General features: G+C 39.3%; 1 protein-coding gene across 3 annotated transcripts; it reads right to left on the bottom strand.

The window, feature by feature from the left end:
• Positions 1-7,327: 7,327 nt before the first annotated feature.
• LSM6 (LSM6 homolog, U6 small nuclear RNA and mRNA degradation associated) lies at positions 7,328-21,557 on the bottom strand. Of its 3 annotated transcripts, XM_016952334.4 has the most exons (5): positions 21,433-21,528; positions 20,007-20,110; positions 14,238-14,341; positions 9,874-9,987; positions 7,328-7,643 (listed from the first exon to the last, which is right to left on the bottom strand). In XM_016952334.4, exons 3-5 carry the CDS (start codon positions 14,329-14,331, stop codon positions 7,609-7,611), a joined length of 243 nt encoding a protein of 80 aa, XP_016807823.1. In that variant the 5' UTR covers positions 14,332-14,341; positions 20,007-20,110; positions 21,433-21,528; the 3' UTR covers positions 7,328-7,608. The 3 variants fall into 3 exon arrangements, with proteins under 3 accessions (XP_016807823.1, XP_003310523.1, XP_003339112.1); XM_003310475.4 differs by lacking the exon at positions 20,007-20,110 and having other exon boundaries at positions 21,433-21,557; XM_003339064.6 differs by lacking the exon at positions 20,007-20,110 and having other exon boundaries at positions 20,807-21,523.
• Positions 21,558-22,617: the final 1,060 nt, after the last annotated feature.

Below are 22,617 nucleotides of genomic sequence, written 5' to 3'. Positions count from 1 at the left end.
AGGGAAATGAATGACAGCAGCAAAACTGATCATGTTAAAAGTCTGCACTGGTTTTTAATTAAAAACAATGGCTTTCAAATTATCTGCCTAGCTGGACATAGTGGTGTGCTCCTGTAGTCTCAGCTACTCAGGAGGCCGAGATGGGAGGATCACTTGAGGCCAGGAGGTTGAGGCTGCAGTGAGCTATGACGACACCACTGTACTCCAGCCTGGGTGACAGAGCAAGACTCTGTCCATTCCCCACCGCCCCCGCCCCAAAAAATTCTCTACCTGATGATCATTCAACCTGGTTTTCCTTTCAGTTAAAATAAATTCATTTCTCTGAACAGGGTATATAGGTTCACTCAGGAAAACAGTTCTAATCATGGGAAATAGTATCTATTATCTATTAACTCTCAACCTCTCACCCATCTATTTTAATTTTTTTACAATAGATGTTCCCCTTTTTTCTGGAAATGCAAACACAATACGGCATTTTGATCAAGGCTTGCTATATCTCTTTGACATCCTGCATTTTTCCCTCACAGTACTTAAAGTGATCAGTTTCAATGAAAAGTTAAAAAAAAGTTCTAATGTTTTATAATACACTGAAAAATGATAAGAATAAGAAAAGAGAAATTGTAAGTAAACATGTCACAAAAAATGTACTTAACACAAAATGCACAACCTAACATGGTTGAATTTAAAATGATTGCATGGTGATTTTAAGCAATGTGTGCCCAAGGTTGGGGGTAGAGTGGTTTTGGGGTATGGGCTGTGCTCAAGGAATGGGGCCTGGGAAAGTCCTAAGTACACAAAATGAGAATGAGGGATACAGAGAAGGGGGCCAAGTGACATGGCAAATCTCACGTGAGAAAAGACATTAAATTCCTTCAGTCTTGGGGCCAGGCATGGTGGCTCATGCCTATAATCCCAGCACTTTGGGAGGCCAAGGCAGGTGGGTCACTTGATGTCAGGAGTTCGAGACCAACTTGGCCAACATGGTGAAACTCCGTCTCTATTAAAAATACGAAAAGTTACTCCAGCTACCGGGGAGGCTGAGGCAGGAGAATTTGCTTGAACCCAGGAGGAGGTTGCAGTGAGCTGAGATCATGCCACTGCACTTAAGCCTAGGCAATAGCGTGAGACTCTGTCTCAAAAATAAAAAATAAAAATAAATTACTTCAGTCTTCATTCAGCATCTGAGCAAATGAGTCACTGACAAAAGAACCACAGATTTAGTCAGCGTTGCCCAGGGAGGGAAAGTCGATTCAGATGCACACACAGCCTGTCTCCACTTCTCTCCTACAGACCTACTGGGTCTGATGATGCACAGCTTCTAACACAAAGGTCCAGCAAACGGCTGCTGGGAAACAGCCTGTTGAGTAGTAATTAGGATTAGAGAGACTCCAGGGAAGAAAAAACAAATTCTAAGAGACAGTCATCTCAAAAACTGCTAGTCTCTGCAAACAGTGCCTGCAGACGCAAGCCAAGGAGCAGTTTTCTACCTTGGCCCGGTGTATAAAGGGCTGTTGGCCAACTATTGATATTTCCTGTCACACTCAAGCCGGATGATAGCAAATCACTGTCAGCAACATCATCTTTGAATGTAGAGGACAGCAGTCTGTGTGCACACTTTGGGACCTTCTTCATTCGACTACTGGTAGGATGAATCAGAAGAGAAGATTGATTTATTAATTAAATGCATGCTAGAAGAAGAAATCAATGGAGCCCACACCTATGCACTTGATCATAGGAAGGAACTGTTACTGTAGTTGCAGCAACTCACCAAGTGACCCTGGGCAAGTCACTTTAACCTCTTTGCTTCAGGTTTCCTCATGTGGAAAAAGGGACTACCTTGTTCAGTGACTACGAGAGGAGAATGTAAGGATTAGTTTAGTTGGCTAATGAAACCAAGGTGGAGGTCTGATCCTCATGAGTCTCCTCTACTGCACTCCCAGCATGGAGAAATCATCTCAGAAATCTATCTATGCCAGTGCCAGGGGGGGACAAGGAACAGGATGTGAAGCAGGCTCTGCCAAGAATATCACAATTAGGAAAAAGACAAAAGCAAACTGGAGATCAGGTCCTGTTGATGGGACATCTTTGAACAAGACAGGAGCACATGCACTTTCTCAGGAGGAAGATACTTGTAAAGAGTTTTGAATATACTGAAAAGGGAGAGCCATAAAAACCCACTGTATGAAAAGTGATAAGGTAAAGTTTTAGCTGTAACATGCCCTGTGCCTTTGAGACACATTTTACATGAGGCAAGTTCTGAGGTATACTAAAGACTCCATGATCATCTCCTCACACTATGTGGATGGAACACATTTGGTTGGCTTGAGATAAAATTACCTGGTCTAATGAAAGATGGTCACCTTCTGCATTTTCTTTTAAATATAGGAATATATTAATTGGAAAATTGTAAATTAAACTGCAGCAACAAAACCAAACCAAAACAATCTATTCAGACTCAGCTTCTGAAACCATGAAGAAACCAGTTACTATTTTCTTTGGAATCTAATGAAAAATAGATTAAGACACCAAGAGCACAGGTCCCTCAACCCAAGTCTTAACAAAGAAAGAATTCTTTTTTCAATATAGTAAAAATCACACCGATGCTTTATACTTCTGAATGCTTTACTAATGATTAAGAAAATGTATAATGCAAAGGATATGGTTAACATACCATGACAGTTAACTTCATGTATCAACTTGGCTAGGCCATGGTACCCAGATATTTGGTCAAACATTACTCTAGATGTTGCTATGAAGCTATTTTTTAAAGATGAGATTAACATTTAAATAAGTAGACCTATTTAAAGTAAATAAAACAGACTACCCCCCATAATGTGGGTGGGCCTCATCCAATCAGTTGAAGGCATTAATAGGAAAACACTGACTTCCTTGGAGGAAAAGGGAGTTCTTCCAGCAGCCAGCCTTCAGACTTGAGTGGCAATTCTTCCCTGGGTCTCCAGGCTGCCAGCCTACCCTGCAGATTTTGGGCTTGCCTCCACAATTGTGGGAGCCAAGTCTTTAAAATCTCTCTATACATCCTATTGGTTCTGTTTCTCTGGAGGAACCATGACTAGTACACATAATGTGGTAGGTTACTACCACTGTTCACCAGTATTTCTGGTTGTCTCTCCTGGGTCCATGAAAGGATTATACTTTTCTGAAAACTTAAAGTAAGCCCTGACCGTGTAACTTGCTTTGCCTAATAATGGGATAGAAGTGACACTAGCTTTAAGCAAAAGGTTTTAGGAGCCAGGGAGTGATCCTTTCTGCCCTTCCCCTGCCGCAGCAGATGCTGAGTCCTCAGGTTGAGATGGTGGAAACATAAGGTGCTGCCTCCCTCGGCCTGGGCCCCCAGGTGACTGCAATCAGTGGAGTCCCACCTATGGGCCCCTGTGCACATGGAGCATGAGTAAGATCATTAGTTGTTTCAAACCACTGAGATTTGGGGTTTGTGACTAACACACTACTGTGGGCGGGGTATAAGGAGCCCTGTATCCCAGCAACATCCACTCTACCGTACATATTACACATTTTTAATTTTTTCATTTTTCCAAGTTCAATAAAACGTCTATTTGATATAAACACTGAATAGTGACTTGAAATACCATATGCACATGATGGTAATAAAATTGCCTAAGATTGTTACATAAACTTTTCATAAACTAACCTCTCCTTTAATCCAAATTATTGGTATATTGCCAAACCCACCAACATCCATCCCATTATAAAACTTGGAATAAATTAAGCCCATGTGAATTTGGACATTTGTGTAACCTAGGCATTGAAAACTAGCCTATCCCAAGTGTTTCAGTGTTTTATATTTCATGAAATTCCTGGAATATGCCTCTGCCTTTCTATCTGCTATAACTCCCAAATTACTATGAAGAAAATCCTTCAGTGCTGCAGATGAGTCAAAAATGGGTCTTCAAATAAAAAAATATCCAACATGATTGTTCAGTTAAACCACACAAAAGCTGGCTTTTCTAGGGGAAGGAAAAAAACAAAGATGGGAGGCTGAACTACCTGGGCCTGTGGGTAAACAGGGCATAGTTAACGTTCAGATTTCAAAATTATCCACTCCTGAGTTTATTTGGAATTTCAAGATACGAACATACAGTTGAGATGCTCAAATCCATCTAAAATGTTCAGGTTTTTAAAAGAATTCTTACAATTTTGGCCCAATTTTTTAAAAAAAGGATGGAGGGTACCACTTTCCCCCATAAATACCCAAACCTACAAACTCAGTATGGAAGGTGCAACGTCATATTTCCTTTTTTATCTACCCCCCTAAGGTATAGTACAGTGCCTGCCTACAGCTGTCATCCCCAATAAATGCTAAACTGATTTCTGCCACCACAGTCTGAAATCCCCACTCCCTGGCCACCTCCCGCATCTTTTAAAGGAGGGACTAACAGGTTATCAGAGAGGGCTCTCTCCACTGTCCTGTCGTACATGGCACATACCACTCTCACCATCCACTCTTGCATTTTCACCCCCACTCTGGCTAATTGGACTTCAACAGTGAATCTAAGTTAGTCGGTCAACAACAGAGACACAGCTGTACTGCTGTGTACTGGTGGTACAACAGACAGCAGCGACTGGAATTAAGATAGTTGCTGGATATTCAGACCCCAGAGGTCAGGACTAACCCTGCCACTCTTAGGTGGCATCTACCTCCACAATGGTCAGGGGCAAGCTTAGCAAAGACAGGCAGAGACGCTCCACTGAGCACACGGCCTCCTGAAACCAGGTCAGTGGGGAGAAAAACTGCAGGTTGTCTTCCTTTCACCAACTATTTCTTTTTGTGGAGAAAAAAAAATTATAGTTAATGCAATTGGGCTGTGGGGAACAGCAAGGCCACAGCATGGGCTGGGATTTACCTCTGAATCTAAGAGCTAGCCAGTACTCTGGAGGATCATCCGCTCGGAGGACGAAGGTCAGTGCAATCATAGGCATGTCTGCCCCCAGTAAGGGAACATTCTGGATCTTTGGCCTGGAATGCTGTACTGAGGTCACCCAAGAGTCAGTGATTATCAAAGACAAATTTTACCCCCTAGAGGTTGCTTCTATTGTTACAGATTATTATAGCCTCCAGGGCGGTAAGCCTTACACAGCAAGTCCAATGCTGCTGCACTTTTAGACCTTAAGGAAATCCCATAAGCATTTGTTACTATTATTAATTAAGCATAATTAAGCGCTCCTAGCATGCATTCCATATTGCCTTGAGCAGAAAGCTTCAGATGTAAACCATCTTTCAATAACATTCCCTTCCTGAATGCTGAGATGAGAACATGAAAATCATACCACATGTCTGCCATCTGTATTTGTACTTGTCAACAGCTCTGTTTTGGGATAAACAGTTTTGAAATAAGAATCAATTCGACTTGTTGGAAGATTAGCCAAGGAATAGCTCAAAGACCAAAACAGAAAATGAAGTCAGATAGTCTGAAAATCGAGCACAATTTTGTTTCTCGCTAAACATTCTGTTTTGTCACAGCCCAAGAGAAAGAGTGTGGCAGACAGGGCTTGGGGGCACACAGACAGGGAAAATGTATGTTCTCAAGTAAAAAATTCTTCAACCTGGAACAAATGTCTTCGCTACAATGCAACTAGAAATCATTCACTGACCTCTAGGAGACTACAGTTAAGAACAAAGCAATTTTAGCATTTACACTTTGTTTCATGGTTCTACTATGTGAAGGTATACACAGGGGACAACTTGAGCGGGTTCAAGTGCATAATACAGTCCTTTATTACCATAAAAATGGCAGCACTTCCCAAAGTCCATCTTGATTAAAAGTAGTTCCATGGTTGAAAACAGTACTCCACTGTAGAGCTATTAAACTAGAGAGATGGCAAGGGGAAAATAAAGACTTATATATCAAAGGCGAGGTCAGGGAAGAAGTTAGAAAAAACAGGATGCTACAGATTAGTGGGAGACTACAATGGAATTGCTTTTAGAGGTGGCTGATATAAGTGAATGAAGGGACACAATAACCTGCAGCCCCACATATTCTACAAAACAAATGAGAACATGTATGCTCCACTTGGAGAGCCATCCATTTTCTCCTTAAAAGAACTCATTTATAAAAGAGCAAATTGGTGATTTGTACTTACATACTGGACCTTTTCCAAGCCCCTGTCAAGAAGTGATAAATTATTGAAGCATAGCATAAAGTGTTTTATTTTCAGTGTGCACACGGTAAAACCCTGTGAAATGCTTCTGTTCACCTTTCCCAAGTTATTAATTAAAAAATAATTGTTTCCAATTACTCTCTGATCTTTAAAATAAACCAAGACAAAACACTACATACACCTCTCCAGAATCAGCACTGCCCCTTCCCTCTCTCCTTCTCGATCCTGCCCCCCATCCTTCAACCAAGCAGTTGTTTCAAATCACACCATCGGCTCCTGAAATAGGAATGCTATTTAGATTGGGAAGGGAGGGAAGAGGAAGTCCAATACAACATTCACACAATTGTCTGGTATTCATTCAACCACAGTGCCCAGATATATTTGTTGTTCCTAGAGACAGCGTAAAACTGTTTGGAGAATAAAGCAGGGTTGTGGAAAGCTCATTAATAAATTGTGAAAATCTCTCAGCAGGAGTCACATAACCAGAGGAACTGCCTTGTGCCAAGCAACATAAAGCCTGGTGCTCTGCTCCTGGACAATGTCAAAGGCAAATACAGCTGATTTTTGAGAAAGGCCTCCCTACAGCCACTTGCTAGACAAGAGTTAGGAAAAATTCTTTCCCAATCTCAGCTCGGCAATTAGAACCTGAATTATGTTTATAAACTCTAGGCTTTGCTTTAATCTGACTGTGAGAGATGTACAGGAATGGCCCCTCCCCTACTGTGTTCATAAACTGAGAGAATAACGTTGATGCCAATGCTCCTGAAAGGGAGCAGGGAAACCTAAGAAGTCTAATTGCATAAGGAGAATGCAGGGGGACTACTGACAGGAGGGCTGTCTCCTCACTGAAATCTTGTTCATCTTTAGGATTTCTCCAGCACCTCAGTTCGAATTCCCACTCCTTATGTGCAAGTGGCACTCTTGGCTTTCCAATTCTGTTTTCTATTTAGGTGACTCAATCAGTGGCTGAACTTCTGATCCTGTGGCCCCTTTTTGTAGCTTCAGACTGAAACTGGATGCCTTTGTAGAACATATTCACCCAAGGATTCTGTATGAACAGAAAAGGATGCAATAAAGGAGGATTCCTCCAAAATGTTTTAATTATATGTCCATACAATATATAAAATATATGCATCATTTTAGGTGGATAAGAAAAGCAAGTCAAATGAAATGACACTTCTCGAAACTTAAGTTAAATAATCTTGTAGGAAGAGGTATATTTTGTCTTTTTTTAATTATTTTAGCATTCTGTACACTGACAACGAGGTAAAAGAAAATGACTGAAACTTACAAGTGAAAGAACATTTCACAATTAAATCCACAATTGTATACATTTATCTTACTCACATGTCAGTGAAAAAATCACCAACTATTATAAAAAGAGGACAAATTGTATCACAAAAGAAGCAAAAATTAGAAAAAATTCATAAAAAAATATATCCAACTATGAAAAGCGTTGCTCTCTTGGTGTCTTCACATCCGTCTCTTCTGTGTACTGATGTACAACACTGAAAAGAAAAAAATACATAAACTGAAATTTTAAAAACTCTGCTTGTAAGTATACATAGTAGCAAGTTTAAAAGCCAACAGATTTTGGTCTGATACATCTGACATTTAAAAGGAATTCTCATATCATTCAATTAACTCTAGAAGTACTGTAAGACTAGTTTTATGAATCTACACCCAGGTTTGATGTCTTACAAAACTGTCCTAATCTCATCCATGTGTCTCACTGACTCTTTAAAGTGTGACCAGGAAGATAAAATAAAATATATGTGAAAGTCCCTGGTATCTAAGAATGCTTTATAGTTAGAAGTATAAGAATTATGCTTTTCAGGGCTGAACACGGTGGCTCATGCCTGCAATCTTAGCACTTTGGGAGGCTGAAGCGGGTGGATCACTTGAGCTCAGAAGTTTGAGACCAGCCTGGGCAACATGGTGAAACCCCGTTTCTACCAAAAATACAAAAAATTAACCAGGCATGGTGGTATATGCACTTGTAGTCCCAGCGACTTAGAACGCTGAGGTGGGAGGACTGCTTGAGCTTGGGAGGCAGAGGCTGCAGTGAGCTGAGATTGCACAACTACACTCCAGCCTGGGCCACAGAGCGAGACTTCATCTCAGGAAAAAAAAAAAAAAAAGATGCTTTTCAGAAAGTAAATCAGTAAATCTAACCAGGCTAGATCTCAAATTAAGAATAAACAACATATTTTCATCTGTCTCCCCAATACAAACTCTAAACTTGCTGTTTACCTTCTTAAATGCAACAGGATAAACAAGAGCTAAGGAGTTTATTTTTTATTTTTATTTTTTAATGATACCAAAGTCCTTATTCTGAGTTCCCGTTAAAAGTCTCATACTTTGTGGTGTTACCTAATGTTCTGCTTAGTGGTCTCACGACTACCAACATGAACTCGTAGGATGTGTGGTCCGTAGGAATGAAACAAAATGAAATGCTTGGGTCACTTTGGCCAAACTAGAGGTGGTTCTCCCTTCCACCTTCCATGCCTACTCGGCTTCTGAGAGGTCTGCTCAAAGCGAACAGTAAGGTGTCTTCATCAAAGAACATAGCACAGATCAATCAAATAAGTCAAGATCCTCTTTAAGAGCCAATGATGTGAACTTGGGAGTCTAAAGATGAGTGTCACTGATTACATCATGGGAAATGTGACATGAAGGGAAGCATCAGAATGCCAGTACAGCCGCCCCCCAACCCTGCCCCCCAAGTCCTAGGGGTAGTGTGCACGTTAAAGGATCTACCCTATCAACACGCACAGAACCCAACCTGCCAGTGACTGCTGCCATTAGCTGTCTTGAGGTGAGACAAGATCATAACATTTCTTAGGAAAAAGAGGAGGTCAAATAAGGATATGAAAAATAGGATAAATAATTCTATAAATAGAAAGGACTAGAAAGCAAGGAAATAATGTATGTAAAAATATGATATGAAGAAATAAGGTCCTGTAAGCATAGGGGACAGACTCTTATTATAAAAGTCAGGAAGTTTAGTTTATAGCAAAGAGATCCAACTATTTAGAGGGTTGAAGACATCCAGAATTAAAGAAATCAACAAAAATTCTGAACTCAAGAATCCCAGAGTTTCTGGGAGATGGAACCAAAAAGTGGGGTAATTCTTATAATTCTGATATCTTTCCCTCCCCACCAAAAATACAAATATGACTTTATTATAATTTTCATTTTTAAACTAGGTACTTAAAAATAACTATAAAAATCATAGCAATTTATTAGTTGTTAAAAACTGAGTAACTTTTTCTATTTTGCCATTTTTGCCAAACCGAAGGATGCAAATCTGCATAGAAAGCATCTGAATGTTTAATAGAGAAGGGACAAATAGGACGAACTGCCAAATTATGCAAATCAAAGACAGCAGGGAAACGGTGCCCATTCTTACAGCTCCAACTTCCAGGCTACAAGAAGCAGGAATATGTGTTGGGGAGATATACTACACTATATTCGAGAAAGCAGGGTTCCAGGTAAGGAGAACAATGTCCCTCAGTTCCTCATCACTAAAGGAAGGGAAGGAGAGAATTTTGGTTTCAAAATTCCATGAAGCATCTACAAAATAACTGGTCAAACTGAAGATCTGACATATAAGCATTTTAAAATAATCAAGCCTAAAACTGGACTTTTAAATTATCTAGAAACCTCTTTGGTGATCTGGATTATAAATAGAAAGGCTTATTTTGAATGCTGTACTGTAGGGCGAAGAAATGTTACCATTGTTTCCTCGGATAAATGCATCCCCATACTTATTCTTCAGTTGTCCATTTACATATTCTTCTGTCTGCTCCAGGGCTATATTCATGTAGCCATCCAGGCAAGCCAGGACCCCTGCAGACATATTTAGTCAAAAAGAAGATACACAAGGCAAATAAGAGTTGAAAATTACAGGGTATACCTTAGAGCAGACAATCTCTTTATTCATTAGTTCTTAGATGCTTAATATAAAAATTCACACCATAAATGAAACTCAACAGCTTAAGCACAAAACAACTCTATGCCAATCTGAATGAGGTCTAGGAAGGCAGTCACGCACCCACTACTACCCGGTAAAACAACAAACTGTCACTTCCCTCATGGTACGTATGACCACACAGAAACTTTTAACGCATTCAAAAAAGTAAGAGAATAAGACTATTCCGGCAAAAATACCATTCTTTGAAAGCTAAGCACAAGGTGGGCAATTATGCATGAACAAATGATCCTTGGTTCCAGTGGCATTTCCTACTTTAGCCACTAAGTGAAATACGGGTCTGGCAGATTTATTTCATTCTTTTACAACATCTATTGCAGCAGATGAATGTACTCCAGGGTTAAAAGGAAGTCTCCACAATCTGTTAAAATAATAGAAGAGGAGACAGCAGGTGCTCCCGAAAGAACATCTTAAAGCTGTGACTCACAGTGAAGAGCAGCTTGAGAATATAGGGCAACATATTGCATTATAACACATCTTGTTCTGTTTTGTTACAGCTATAATATTTTCCAATCAAAACTAATAGAGAAAATGGCCAAAAACATTCGAGGGAGCTTTCAAGGAAACAGTTTGAGTGAATCTTTAATTGTGTTAAGATGGTATAAATTTTGTAAAATTTGACCTGATGATCTTTTTCAAAAGATGAAAATCTGTAAGCCTCTAATTCTGTCTCTAATTTAAAGTGGTATTTCCTAGAAAAAAAAAGTAAGTAAAAACAAATACTAGATTCAATTCAGTCGAGTCTATAGTTTCTCATTTGATGTCTTAACTTCATTAATATGCTCCTCACTCTCTGCCTCTGCCCCCATTATCCTCTAAACAAAAAAGTTTCCTTTCAAAATTGTGTAATGACAGCAAAAGACATTAATCTACCAGAATTCTGCTAAAAGCGGTAAACTCTCAAAGAACAAGAATGGATTGTGAATAATAAAATTATTTCCTAGCAAAAGAAAGCTTAAGCTACAACTTTAGCTCGTTTCCTGCTGTATTATTTTACATACAAACTGCAATTATAAAATGAGCAAGAAAAATCTGAGGCACAATATGCAAACCTGTTTGAAAACCAATGAAAAGAATTTCAAAATGAAATGTCCAGGCTGGGCACAGTGGCTCATGCCTGTAATCCCAGTACTTTGGGAGGCAGAGACAGGCAGATCACTTGAGGTCAGGAGTTCAAGATCAGCCTGGCTAACATGGCGAAACCCCGTCTCTACTAAAAATACAAAATTTAGCCGGGCATGGTGGCGGGTGCCTGTAATCCCAGCTACTTGGGAGGCTGAGGCAGGAGAATCGTCTGAACTTGGGAGGCGGAGGTTGCAGTGAGCCAAGACTGAGCCACTGCACTCCAGCCTGGGCGAAAGAGTGAGACTCGGTCTCAAAAAAGAAAAAAGAAAAAAAAAAAAAGAGTTCACTTCTAATTAAAATATCTATTCTCACAGCAAAGGCAAAAACAAACAAACAAACAAACAAGCAACAACAACAACAAAAAAACTGCCCAGGGGGTTAGAAATACAACCGTTTCCTTCCATGAGATAAACTACTATACAAAACCAAAAACAAGACATTTTCTCAAAGAGAAACTGCTACAGAGAGTTGCTGGAGTTTTTCTTTTTCTTTTTTCTTTGGTATGTTGTTGTTTTGCTTTGGGGTTTTTTGGGGTTTTGCAAACCACAAAATAAGCACGTTCCTTTAGTAAGGCTATCTAATAGTATAAAACATTTTGCTTTAATAGTATAAAGGCCATTCATAAGAGGAAAAAAAATTATGGTTACTATCCATGTGAAAGACTCCTGAATCTCACTAGTAAACAAAGAAAATATATGTAGAATGAGATATTACTTGTTGCCAATTAGATTGGAAAAGATGAAAAAAAGCTAATACAAGAGTTGGTGAGAACATGAAGGATAAACCCAAGTTCCCTGATGCAGGGCCATGGAATACTCTCTGACTTGTAAATCCTAGCCCAGGGAATTGATTCTAAGAGATGTTTGGTCAACTTCACAATATATGTCAAAGTAGAAGAGTTGTTTATAGTGGCAAAAAACTGGTCAACACCTAAATGTCCATTAATAGGAAATTGGTTAACAGTAAAAGCAAAACCATGGTACAGCCACACAAGAGATTCCTATGCAGCCATTAAACCCTCTATATTATTACAAAACTAAATGTACTGTTTCAACGTTTAAAAAAAAAATCAGGTTGCATGTAGTTGACTTCATTTATGTCAAATTATGCTAATATAGAGGTCAAAATTGGTAAACTGTCTCTGGATAGTAGCATTGGGGATCCTTGGCTTTCTTCTATATACTTTTCTGTATTATTTCCTTTTACATTTCTAAAATTAAAACAAAACTAAAACATGTATTGCCTTTATAAATAGAAAAATTTTCCCTAAAGAGTACAGAGAAAAAAGGTCAGGCTGGTTCATCTCTTCAATAAAGTGGGTACTGAGAAGATATTGAACACAATGTCCTCACTTTAACCAACTGTCAAACAGATTAAAACCCCTAGAAGTCTATTACTTCCTATGGGCCCATCATCAAAAGTTCGCAGGTGAGAGGCAGTACATGGAGACATTATACTACCTCAGTATTCCGTAGGAATCCATTAATTTTACTATAAAAATAAAATTAAACTGGAGATATGTTATTAATGTCAAGAAGCTAAAGGAGTACATAATCACCGGAGTGGTTTCTTAACAAGGCTTATGAGCCGAGCCTGAACTTGAGTCCTAGCTCCTCCTCTACTAGGTGGGGATAATCAATAGAGATTTCAAAGGAAAAAGCTCAAGAGATTACTATGACTATTAATTATTCAGAAAAGAGACCAAAAAAAGGCCACAAAACCCTGTGCTATGGTTTGAATGTGTCCCCTCCAAAATTCAGGTGTTTGGCAATAGGAGAGTATTAAGAGGTGGGGGCCTTTAAGAAGCAAGCAGACCATGGGGACTTGCCCATTAATGGGATGAAGGCCTGCATTAAAAAAAAAGTCTTCACGCAGTGTGCTGGTTTGCCCTCTGCCTTCTGCCACGTGAGGACTCAGCATTCCTCCTCTCCGGAGGACGTAGCCCTCACCAGACAACTGAACCTGCTGGCACCTTGATCTTGGATTTCCTAGCCACCAGAACTGTGAGAAAATAAACTTCTGTTTTTGAAAATTACCCAGTCTAGAGGCGGAGCTTGCAGTGAGCCGAGATCGCGCCACTGCACTCCAGCCTGGGTGACAGAGCGAGACTCCGTCTCAAAAAAAAAAAAAAATTACCCAGTACAGTGCTCAGGTGACAGGTGCACCAAAATCTCAGAAACCACCACTAAAGAACATATCTATGTAACCAAAAAAAAACCACCTGTACCCCCAAAAACTACTGAAATAAATAATAAAAAAAACACAAAAAATGAAAATAAAAATGACCCAGTCTGTGGTATTCTGTTATAGCAACCCAAGAGACCACGTCCCTCTGCTAATGAATCAGTTATAGTTACACCTGCCAAATATTTCAGGTAACTTAACATACCTTAGCTTGGAAGATAAGAAATTCAGTAACTTTAAAAAATGGAATTTAAAACCATTCTTCCTATAAAGTTAATTTCAAAAGCATTGCAGCCTCTTAAAAATAATATTCTCTCCAAGAACAGAAAGGCATTTTTTTTTTTTGAGACAGAGTCTCACCCTGTTGCCACACACATTATACGTTATATGAGTGGGACATTCAGGTTGTAAAATGATACTCAACAGCTGCTTGCCAATCTTGAATATTCCTGCAAAAACAAATGCTGCTGCACCAAGATGTTCTTCAGTTGTGTTGTTCATACCTGAGTTCACTAGGAATACCTAGCTATTACCAGGGAATTTAGGCACATATGATCTCGAAGCAGACAGGAGACAGAAGTCACACAAATCACACTGAAAGGCAGAAGCACATGCTATACTGTCAGAGTTGTCCTTCTAAAAGGAATGATCTCAGAGATAGAAAAAGATATATGCATAAAAACTACTGATGACCAGTACTTTTTTGGCCTATTGGGTATACTTAAGAGGTTAATAAATATCAGTAAGTCACATTTACTTATTCAGTTATACCAGTGAGGTTGAAACATGAAAATATTACCTCGATAATCCACTCCAGAATTTAATTTTACCACAACTGGTCGTCCGATGATTTGCTTTAAGAAGTCACTAGGGGTTTGCTTCCGAAGACTCATTTTAACAATCCTAAATCAAAATATGAAAAGGAACAATAAAAGGTAAAGACCAAAGCTGATTATTCAACAAAACCCTTAAAGCCCTTAACATACTTACAGAAAATGAAGTACCAAAGGACCATGCGAGAAAGACGCATATTACTCCACTGCTACTACATGACAGCTAACATGTTTTCAGTACTTACTATGAGCCAGATACTAAGCTAAACATTCTACATGCATTATCTTATCAGTTCCCACACCACCATGGCATAGTCTCATTAGGGAAAGTCCTGTGTTTACAAAAGCACCTGCTCTTAATCACTTATCATTACTGCCTGACACATAGTCAGTATACCCATTACAACCATTACCACTTCCATTCAGTGAGTGGTTGGTTATTTTATGCAAAGCATTCTGCTAAGGTCTTTATAAACACTATCACATTTCATCTTTACAAGAACCATGGGAAGAAGGTCTTAATACCCTCATTTTGCTGATGAAAAGTAAAGGCACAGAAAGATTAAATAATTTGTTCCCAAATGTGATGGAACATTCAAGTTCAAATCAGCCCTATTTTAAAGTCCGTATTATATAGAACAGACACATTTATGAACAACTGATGCCTAAATGGTATCTCTGAAAAGAATTATAATCTAAAGGTAATTTTGAGTGTACTATATGCCAGCACTTTTCCAAGAACTTTATATATATTAATCAATTTAAATTGCTCTACCCTAAAAGGGAGGTATTGTTTTTATCCTCATTTTACACATGAAGAAAAAGACACAGAAAGATTAAACACTCTGCTCAAGGTCACACAGCTAGAAAGTGGATAGCCAGCCCACACTCTTAATCACAACCTTAAACAGCTTTCTGAAAGTCAATAACACAGCCAAAGATTTTTAATTACTCTATTAGGACTATAGCAGATATGTGCTCTAAATAATGAAGAAAAAAGTCTTAAAACTCAAGTATAACAGGAGTCTAACACAGAAAAAGAGATAGCATTACACACCCAAATCAACAGCATCAGACATGCAAAGCTGCACATCACTCCTTTCAAAACGCATCTTTTCTTATAAAAGAGTTCTCTTTCAAAATATGTTGGCAAGTTAATAAAACTGTAGTTAAGCAAAAACTGAGTAAAAATATTTCAGAAATTAATTTTTCTGTTTCAGTCAAATTCAGCATCACTATTATTCAGCAGCTATATAGCACTGAGACTTAAAAATTAGTATAGATACAATATTTTAAGGATCCCCTTCAAGAACTCAAGCTGTTCTTTTGTTTTCAATGAAATTTTTCATTAAACATTCTTCCATTATTTTTTCATTAAACATTCTTCCACTATGCTTATTTCATTCTAAGTCCATCCACTCAATAATCTGAGTTTGTGTGGAGAAGGATTATTTGGAGACGTTCTCATAGTGAATTCACACGGGATCAGCAGTTGTAGTAAGCTGGAACTCTAGGTTACTGGGTTCAACAAATTACATGTACATGTACACACTGAGCAAGGAAATTCAAAAACATGTCATACACAAAGGCTCTGCCCTTAAAGAACTTAAAATCTAGAAGAATTTAAACTCATTTAAAGAGTGTGAATAAACAAACACAATCATAATTTAAGTAAAATAATTTTCTTTAGCCAAGAAAAGTCAACATCCTAAGTCAAATAAAAGAAAATACAAATTTCAGAAATTATTTTTGAATTTTGGGCTATCATTTGGACAATCTACACTGCCCCCAAGGTTTGAAAGATGTTTTTAAAATGCGATAAATTATTTTGCTCAACAAATGTTAACTTAACTTTTCCATTGAATTTCCAGCTTATTTTTTCAGCTCCACAATCTCAACAGATAACTACAATTACAACTACTATTACAACTACTATTCAGGACAACCACTTTTCATTCAGGACTCAGATCACAGAGTAATTTTATTTACACTGTTCTGAGTACAAAGTGAAAAATTACAAAATAAATACTGTAACAGATTCAGCACCTTTAATGAGTTTAGTGAAAATATACAAATCTTCCCATTCATCTATAAACCGCCTTATTTACATTTTGAACACATGCTGTTTTGAGGCTGAACACATCTAGAGAGAATATTAACTCTGAAGGCCTGATACTCAACTGATGAGTCAGGTGCATTTCCTATCACAGATGCTAAATCCCATTATGCCACAGTTTCATTATGTATAAAACTGAGATAAAAGTAGCTATTTTGTTAAAAATCACTAAAATGCTTTGTAATGTGATTCTAGTTCATAGAGATATTAACTACTTTAATTATTACTAATTTCACCTGCTCATAGAGTATTTACAATTTCAGATTAAAAACATTTGAAAAGCAAAAGCTGGAAAGAGTTAATAACTGCCAGAAAAAAGAATGCAAATCTTGACTATCAGCTGCTTGACAGTATAGGTTATTTTAAAGGTATTATTAATATTAACTTTCCACACCTTTTTATAAACACAGATATGTTCTTCTAAGCTCACCAAAGATAACGCCTTGTCCATTATGCTTTATCTGTATTCCAATTAACATCAATCTCTTCCTGAAGGCAATCAACACTTCCAACTTTCACGGAGCACCTGTCAAGTTCAGGCGCACAGGGTTGGGGAATGTAACACAAAGACAAGGCCTTAAGCCCTCAGAGTTTACATTCCAGAGAGGGCAAGAAACATGTAAATGCAGAATTTTACAAAGGTGATGTGTATTCTGATAGAATTATGCACAAAAGGGCAGAGAACACTCTCTTACCCCAGGCATGGCAGATCAAAGAATTTCTGGAAGTTAACACCTGAGCTGAATTTGAAGGAAAAGGCGTCACCCCCTAGCTGAAAGAAGAGAAGTCAGAAAAGGCACGGAACAAGTGTCTGGGTAGAACGTAAAATCTACATAGGCAAGGAGGAGACGCCTCTGCAGCAGGGAGCTGTGCCACATTCACAGGGAGCACAGAGTTGAGGCTCTGGGTCAGTTTTCCAAACTTGATCATTAGGATCAGCCGGAGATTCTACTCAGTAGTTCTGGGGTAGGAGCCAGCAATCTATTTGAACAAGCCTAGGAAATAACTGGCAAGGGGAAATACTGTTGTCAATGATAGGAAACGGGGGTTTTAAGCAGGAACTTGCTTGGGTTCCACTCTCTACTTTCCATAGCAGAGTGCAGATGCCCATCTCACCTACTTTTGGCATCACACAGTTTGGCATTTGATTTTATTTGCTATAACCTGTCACTATGCCCTCTTTTGTATTCTTTATGTGGGTCTTTTCTCCCTCAAAATACTGTAAGCCACATGACAAGAGGGGCTCACAAGCTTCTCATCTGTTCTCTAGAATATCTACATTCTACTAAACCTCTTGGAAAAAAATACTTCTAAGGTTATTTGGAAAAGAGTATATGGGTTGCCGCAAACACATTTTATCCATCACTTTAGGAAAGCCGTATCTTTTACATTAGTCTTCATTAGGCTTCCTTGCTACTCCCTGTTACTTAATGACTTGACCATAAATCCATTTTGTATGAGTAAATTGGTCTTGACACCACAATTTTTCCCATCACTTGGCTCAAGTAATTTTAAGTTTTCATCTTTTAAATTGGATAAGGCAGAAGAAACAGTTCTGACAATTTCTGAAGCAAGAGATGAGTCTCTTGAACCATAAACACATAAGAGGAAAAAGACCTTTCTTCAGGGTCACCCTGGTAAAACTTCTCCTTTCAAAATTAAAGTCATAATCACTCTCTATACCTCCTCTCCCTCCCCTGACTCCTACTCAGGCTTGTTTTAAATGACCTATTTTCATAAATGACTATTAAGTCAAAGGCAGTATATTTTCTGTCAGAAGCTACTGAGAGGTCTAGTATGAAAACATCTGCAAAGTGCCCTGCAGGGAATTTTTTTCTTTTTGGTAAAAGAATGAAGAAAAAAAAGAACTTTTATTAATCCAACTATGTGCTACCAGCGTTAGATTCATAAGCAATTTACAGAGAAACCCTGTGAGGTGGAAAGCAAAGCCAAGGCTGACCCCAAAGCCCAAGCCCTTTCACAGGTACAGCTGCCCTTCTGAATATGTTAAGATTCTCTGGTTAAATCTTGGGGAATCGCAATAGAGGCGGTGAGAAATCCAGTTGGAGAGTAGCAGCACTGGGGAAAAAAAATACCTAATGTGACACAGTGCTGTAAATTAGCCTCAGAGAAATACAATGGACAAATGCAAAGAAATCTATCTCATGTGATTTGAGTTATGCCACCGAGCAGAAGATACGAAAATCCTTATTTCTTGGCAATGTTTACCTATAAGTTTTTACCTACTCCTGGCGTATTTACAGTTTAGGGTGAAAAGAATTTGAAAAGCAAAAATTGCAAGGAAACATTACAATCCAAGTAATTGCAGCACTAGGCTAATAGATCAGTGTCTGAGGAGGCGATCAGATAGGCAGAAGAACAGCTCTCTAAATCCTCCCTTCGGACACAGTGGACTGCCTCGCTGTCTTTTGAAGGCTTCATACCAATCCCTCCTTCCTCGGCAGCAGGGGCTACTTCTCCCCCTCTCTCCCAAAGGCGAAGTGAGTCCACTCAGAGCACCTCTTTCCACTCTCAGTCATGGCCCTTATCAGGCTGTTTCGTAATTTTTCCATTTGCTGACTGGTCTCCCGTGTGAATTTTAAGCTTCTTGGGGACAGGGAAAATATCTTACTCACTTGGTATCCCTGGTACCTAAGCACACTACCCAAGTCTGTGGAAGAGACATTCAAGGCCAGTGCCAAGCAAAATCCCTGTCCAGCCCCCATCAGCCCAAACTATGGATACAGTGACCAGTAGGATCATGCATGTACTTCAACAAATACTAACCAAGTAATCTCTATTATGACCACCAAAAACGGAGAAAACAACTGTTTCTGTCATTCAAGAACCAGCTGTTTCCAAATCTAGAGATGCTTGTTAAAATGCAGATTTTCCCGAAGTCTACTCAGGTAAAGGCACTGTATTTTACATTTTATAAAGTTCTCCAGATAATTTCTATAAGCAAATGGTTCTCATCTAGGGGCAGTACCCCCAACCCTGCCCCACCCTGCTCAGGGACATTTGGAAATATCTGGGGACACTGAACTGTCATGACTGAGGAAGGTGGTGCTACTGCTATCCTAGTGGGTAGAGACCAGGGATGTTGCTAAACATTTTACAACAGGACGGCCCTCCACAACAAAGGACTGCCCAGCACAAAATGTCAATGGAAGTTGAGAATCTCTGCTATAAGCCCTAAATAAAAAAATAAATAAAAATAAATAAAAATAAAAAAAATTGTTCTCTGGTTTTAAAGTGAGGAGTTTTAAAGAAATCTCCAAGGTGCAGCAAATGATAACCAAAAGCTACATTCTAACCAAATGATGGAGTGTAGATTATAATTAATCAGAGATGTTTTATTGTAACATATAGGGAACCTGAAAACAACTGTCAAAATCTTGAAGGGGTTGCCATTCTAAATAATGGATTTCTAGTCTTGGCCATGAAAATGATCACTTTCCAATTTTTCAGTGTTACAGGTCTCTCCGATGATTAAAATCTGTTAGTACACTTTTAAAAGGAGAGAATAACCCAGGTGATGTAAACAAATTTTTAAATTCTAGTATCTACTATGCCACAGTTCAGTGAGAGACTGCCTGATACAGCACAGAGTACTCACTTGGGAGGCAGGAAACCTGAGTTCTAATCCCAGCTCTGCTACTTAATTAGCTGTGTGACTTGGATAACTCATAATTTCACTTCTCATGGCCCCAGGTTCCTCATCTGCAAAATAAGGGAGTTATGCCAGATGACCACTTAAGTCTCTTCCTGCCCTAACATTCAGGTAGTCTAACGCATTAACGCCAGTGACACACACACACACACACACCACAAACACAAGCCTCTCAAGATTTCTGCACAATATTCAAGCAAGTAAAATTGCCAAACATCTCTAAAACTTTTTTGGAAAACACTGCAGCAATGTGTATGAAGGCCTAAAACAGACCTTTCAGATGACAGCATCTGATCTGATAATTTCACTTCTGAGAATCTAGTCCAAGGAAAGAATCTAAAAAATAGAGGGAAAAGAGTTTATCAAAGCACTATCTGGGATGCTAAGATGATGTAAAAATTCAAAAGCAATCTAATGTCCCACAATCGGGAAATGACTGAATAATTTACGGGACCGACACTGGGACCCACAATGATGGGACAATCAAAAGAAGATACAAAATTAGAATAATATTTAGGAAGAGTTTTTAAATGGAAGTGGGAAACTATACTGTTAAGTGATTAAACATGTACACTCTTAGTTCAAGTAGAAGCTAGCACATACAAGAGAAAATGATCGTAGGTGAAAGGGTTCAGTGAATATTGTTTTCTTCACTAAAGTCTTCTATGTTTGCAATTTTCTATAATAGTCACGTATTACTAAGAGCAGTGGGGCAGGGTAATCCGCATCATCTTAATCCTACACACCTGAAAAATGCCTGCTATGCAGGTGTGCGGACACGCATACGCACAGAAAACCTCGGGCGATAGGACTTAAGACCATACAATCGGGTTCCTCGACCTGACAACTCGGTAAGACAGGCGAGTCCAGCCTTTAATTCCTGTGGTCAGGCGCAGCCACCCCGATGTAGGGGAGGGTTCGCAATTCCCTGAAGCCCTCCTGGAAGACAGGCGAAGCCTAGGCCTGGGTTCGGGATCCGCTTTCCCGCCGAATCTTGGGATAAGCGTCGGGGCTCCCTGGGGAACTTCAACAACCTGAATTGGTCTCGGACGCCAACTCGGTAGGAGCCGGGACGGTGCCGCTCCTCTCCGCGCAGTCTAGGCGCCTCGCTGAGGGCGGTCCCGGCGCCCACCATCAGACCTCTCCCAGCCATTCCATGCGCGGAGAGCTTGGACGCGGCATTTCGCGGGGACCCGCCACCCAGCGGTCCCTTCCCGGAGCCCCAGCCCGTTCACCGCAGGCCCTTTCCGGGGCTGCCTCGCCCGGCCTAGGGCCGCTGCAGCCGCCGCTCCACAGCGCGACTGAACACTGGGGCACCGAACCTGGGGCTGCGCCCGGCCCCGTCGTCGGCCCGCGCAGCGGTGCGGCTCACCTCGCCGGCGGGAACCAGAACCCTCACTCCAAGCGCCCCACGAGCCCGGCCGCCGCGGATGATCCCAGCCAAAACCGAAAGCGCCGAGGCAGGGGCACTTTTCTGCCTCAGCCAATCAGTGCTCTTCTCTGCTACGGCAGCCCGCTGAGGCCGAAAAAGCCTGTCAGCACCAAAGCGCGCAAATCCAAGAATCCTGGTTTGTCTAGTAGCAAAATTGGTGCAGTGGAGTTCCTCTAACAGAAATCTGAGTACAAAACAAATACAATACAAAACAAAAACAAAATTCCAGGAAACTAGAAGTGATCTTTTGGGCAGGATTTATTTACAGAAGTGTAAAAAATAACTTGAAGTCATAGGAAACTGGAATTTACTGTTTAAGTAACGGCATTGTGTACCCAGAAACGTCCTTGAATAGTTTAAAGCAAATAAATAAATAAATGAAACACCTCAAGTCTTTAAATCTACCTCTGGATATTGATTAAATGTGTGAAGACTTAAGCCATTTTAGCAAGAGACTGTTTCCATGGCAATGTTAATTGATACAAAAATAATCAAAATCACTCAAGTAACTCCAAATTATAATGACATTAATTGTGTTACATTACTAGTTCCTATTGGAAATGGTGTGCAGACTTATTTCAGTGCTAGTATGGGAACTTGGTTTGGAATTTTGCATGAATTCTCAATACTCTTTCTATTAATGGAATTGAAGGGGAAAAAGAAGAGAACTGTTACACCAGGACTTGATTCCTTTTTCCCCCTCCACATATACTCTCATCAGTTGAAAACTTATACTTTAATTATATTTATGATTTGTAACACTATACACAGAGTGATAAGATCTTTCAACACAGATCCTTAACCCCATTAGGTGTTATAAAATCTAAGATGCAAAATTTTTTTCGAAGATAAAGAGTTCCTCCCTTGTAAACTTCTTTTGGTTAAAGGCAGAAGAAATGAACTTTTGATTGATATTAGGGACAGAAAACAACTGGATATGATTTGTTAAAGAATAGAGACTTCCTTATATCCTTCTATAAAAGCTCAGTTTGGATAAAAACCGAACAGTTACTGATTTATTGTGAGGGCTGTATTTGAAGTTCTTGCAATATAAAATACAATGTAAATAAAAATTTTAAGAAAAGTACCATTTAAATCAAATAATTACATGCAAAGAACAAACAT

Source organism: Pan troglodytes, chromosome 3 (assembly GCF_028858775.2).
Source record: "Pan troglodytes isolate AG18354 chromosome 3, NHGRI_mPanTro3-v2.0_pri, whole genome shotgun sequence".
Taxonomy (NCBI): Eukaryota; Metazoa; Chordata; class Mammalia; order Primates; family Hominidae; genus Pan; species Pan troglodytes.
The sequence above is the reverse complement of the archived record's forward strand: the minus strand, read 5'-3'. Positions and strand labels throughout refer to the sequence as shown.

Bases quoted from the DNA above. Each gene is read 5' to 3' on its own strand.
- LSM6 (XM_003310475.4), bottom strand. From the start codon at position 14,331: ATGAGTCTTCGGAAGCAAACCCCTAGTGACTTCTTAAAGCAAATCATC. The intron at 9,988-14,237 runs GTAATATTTTCA...ATATGTCTGCAG, and splicing joins TTCTGGAGTGGATTATCGAG to GGGTCCTGGCTTGCCTGGAT. The intron at 7,644-9,873 runs GTAACATTTCTT...TTTTCTTTTCAG, and splicing joins ATTTATCCGAGGAAACAATG to TGTTGTACATCAGTACACAG.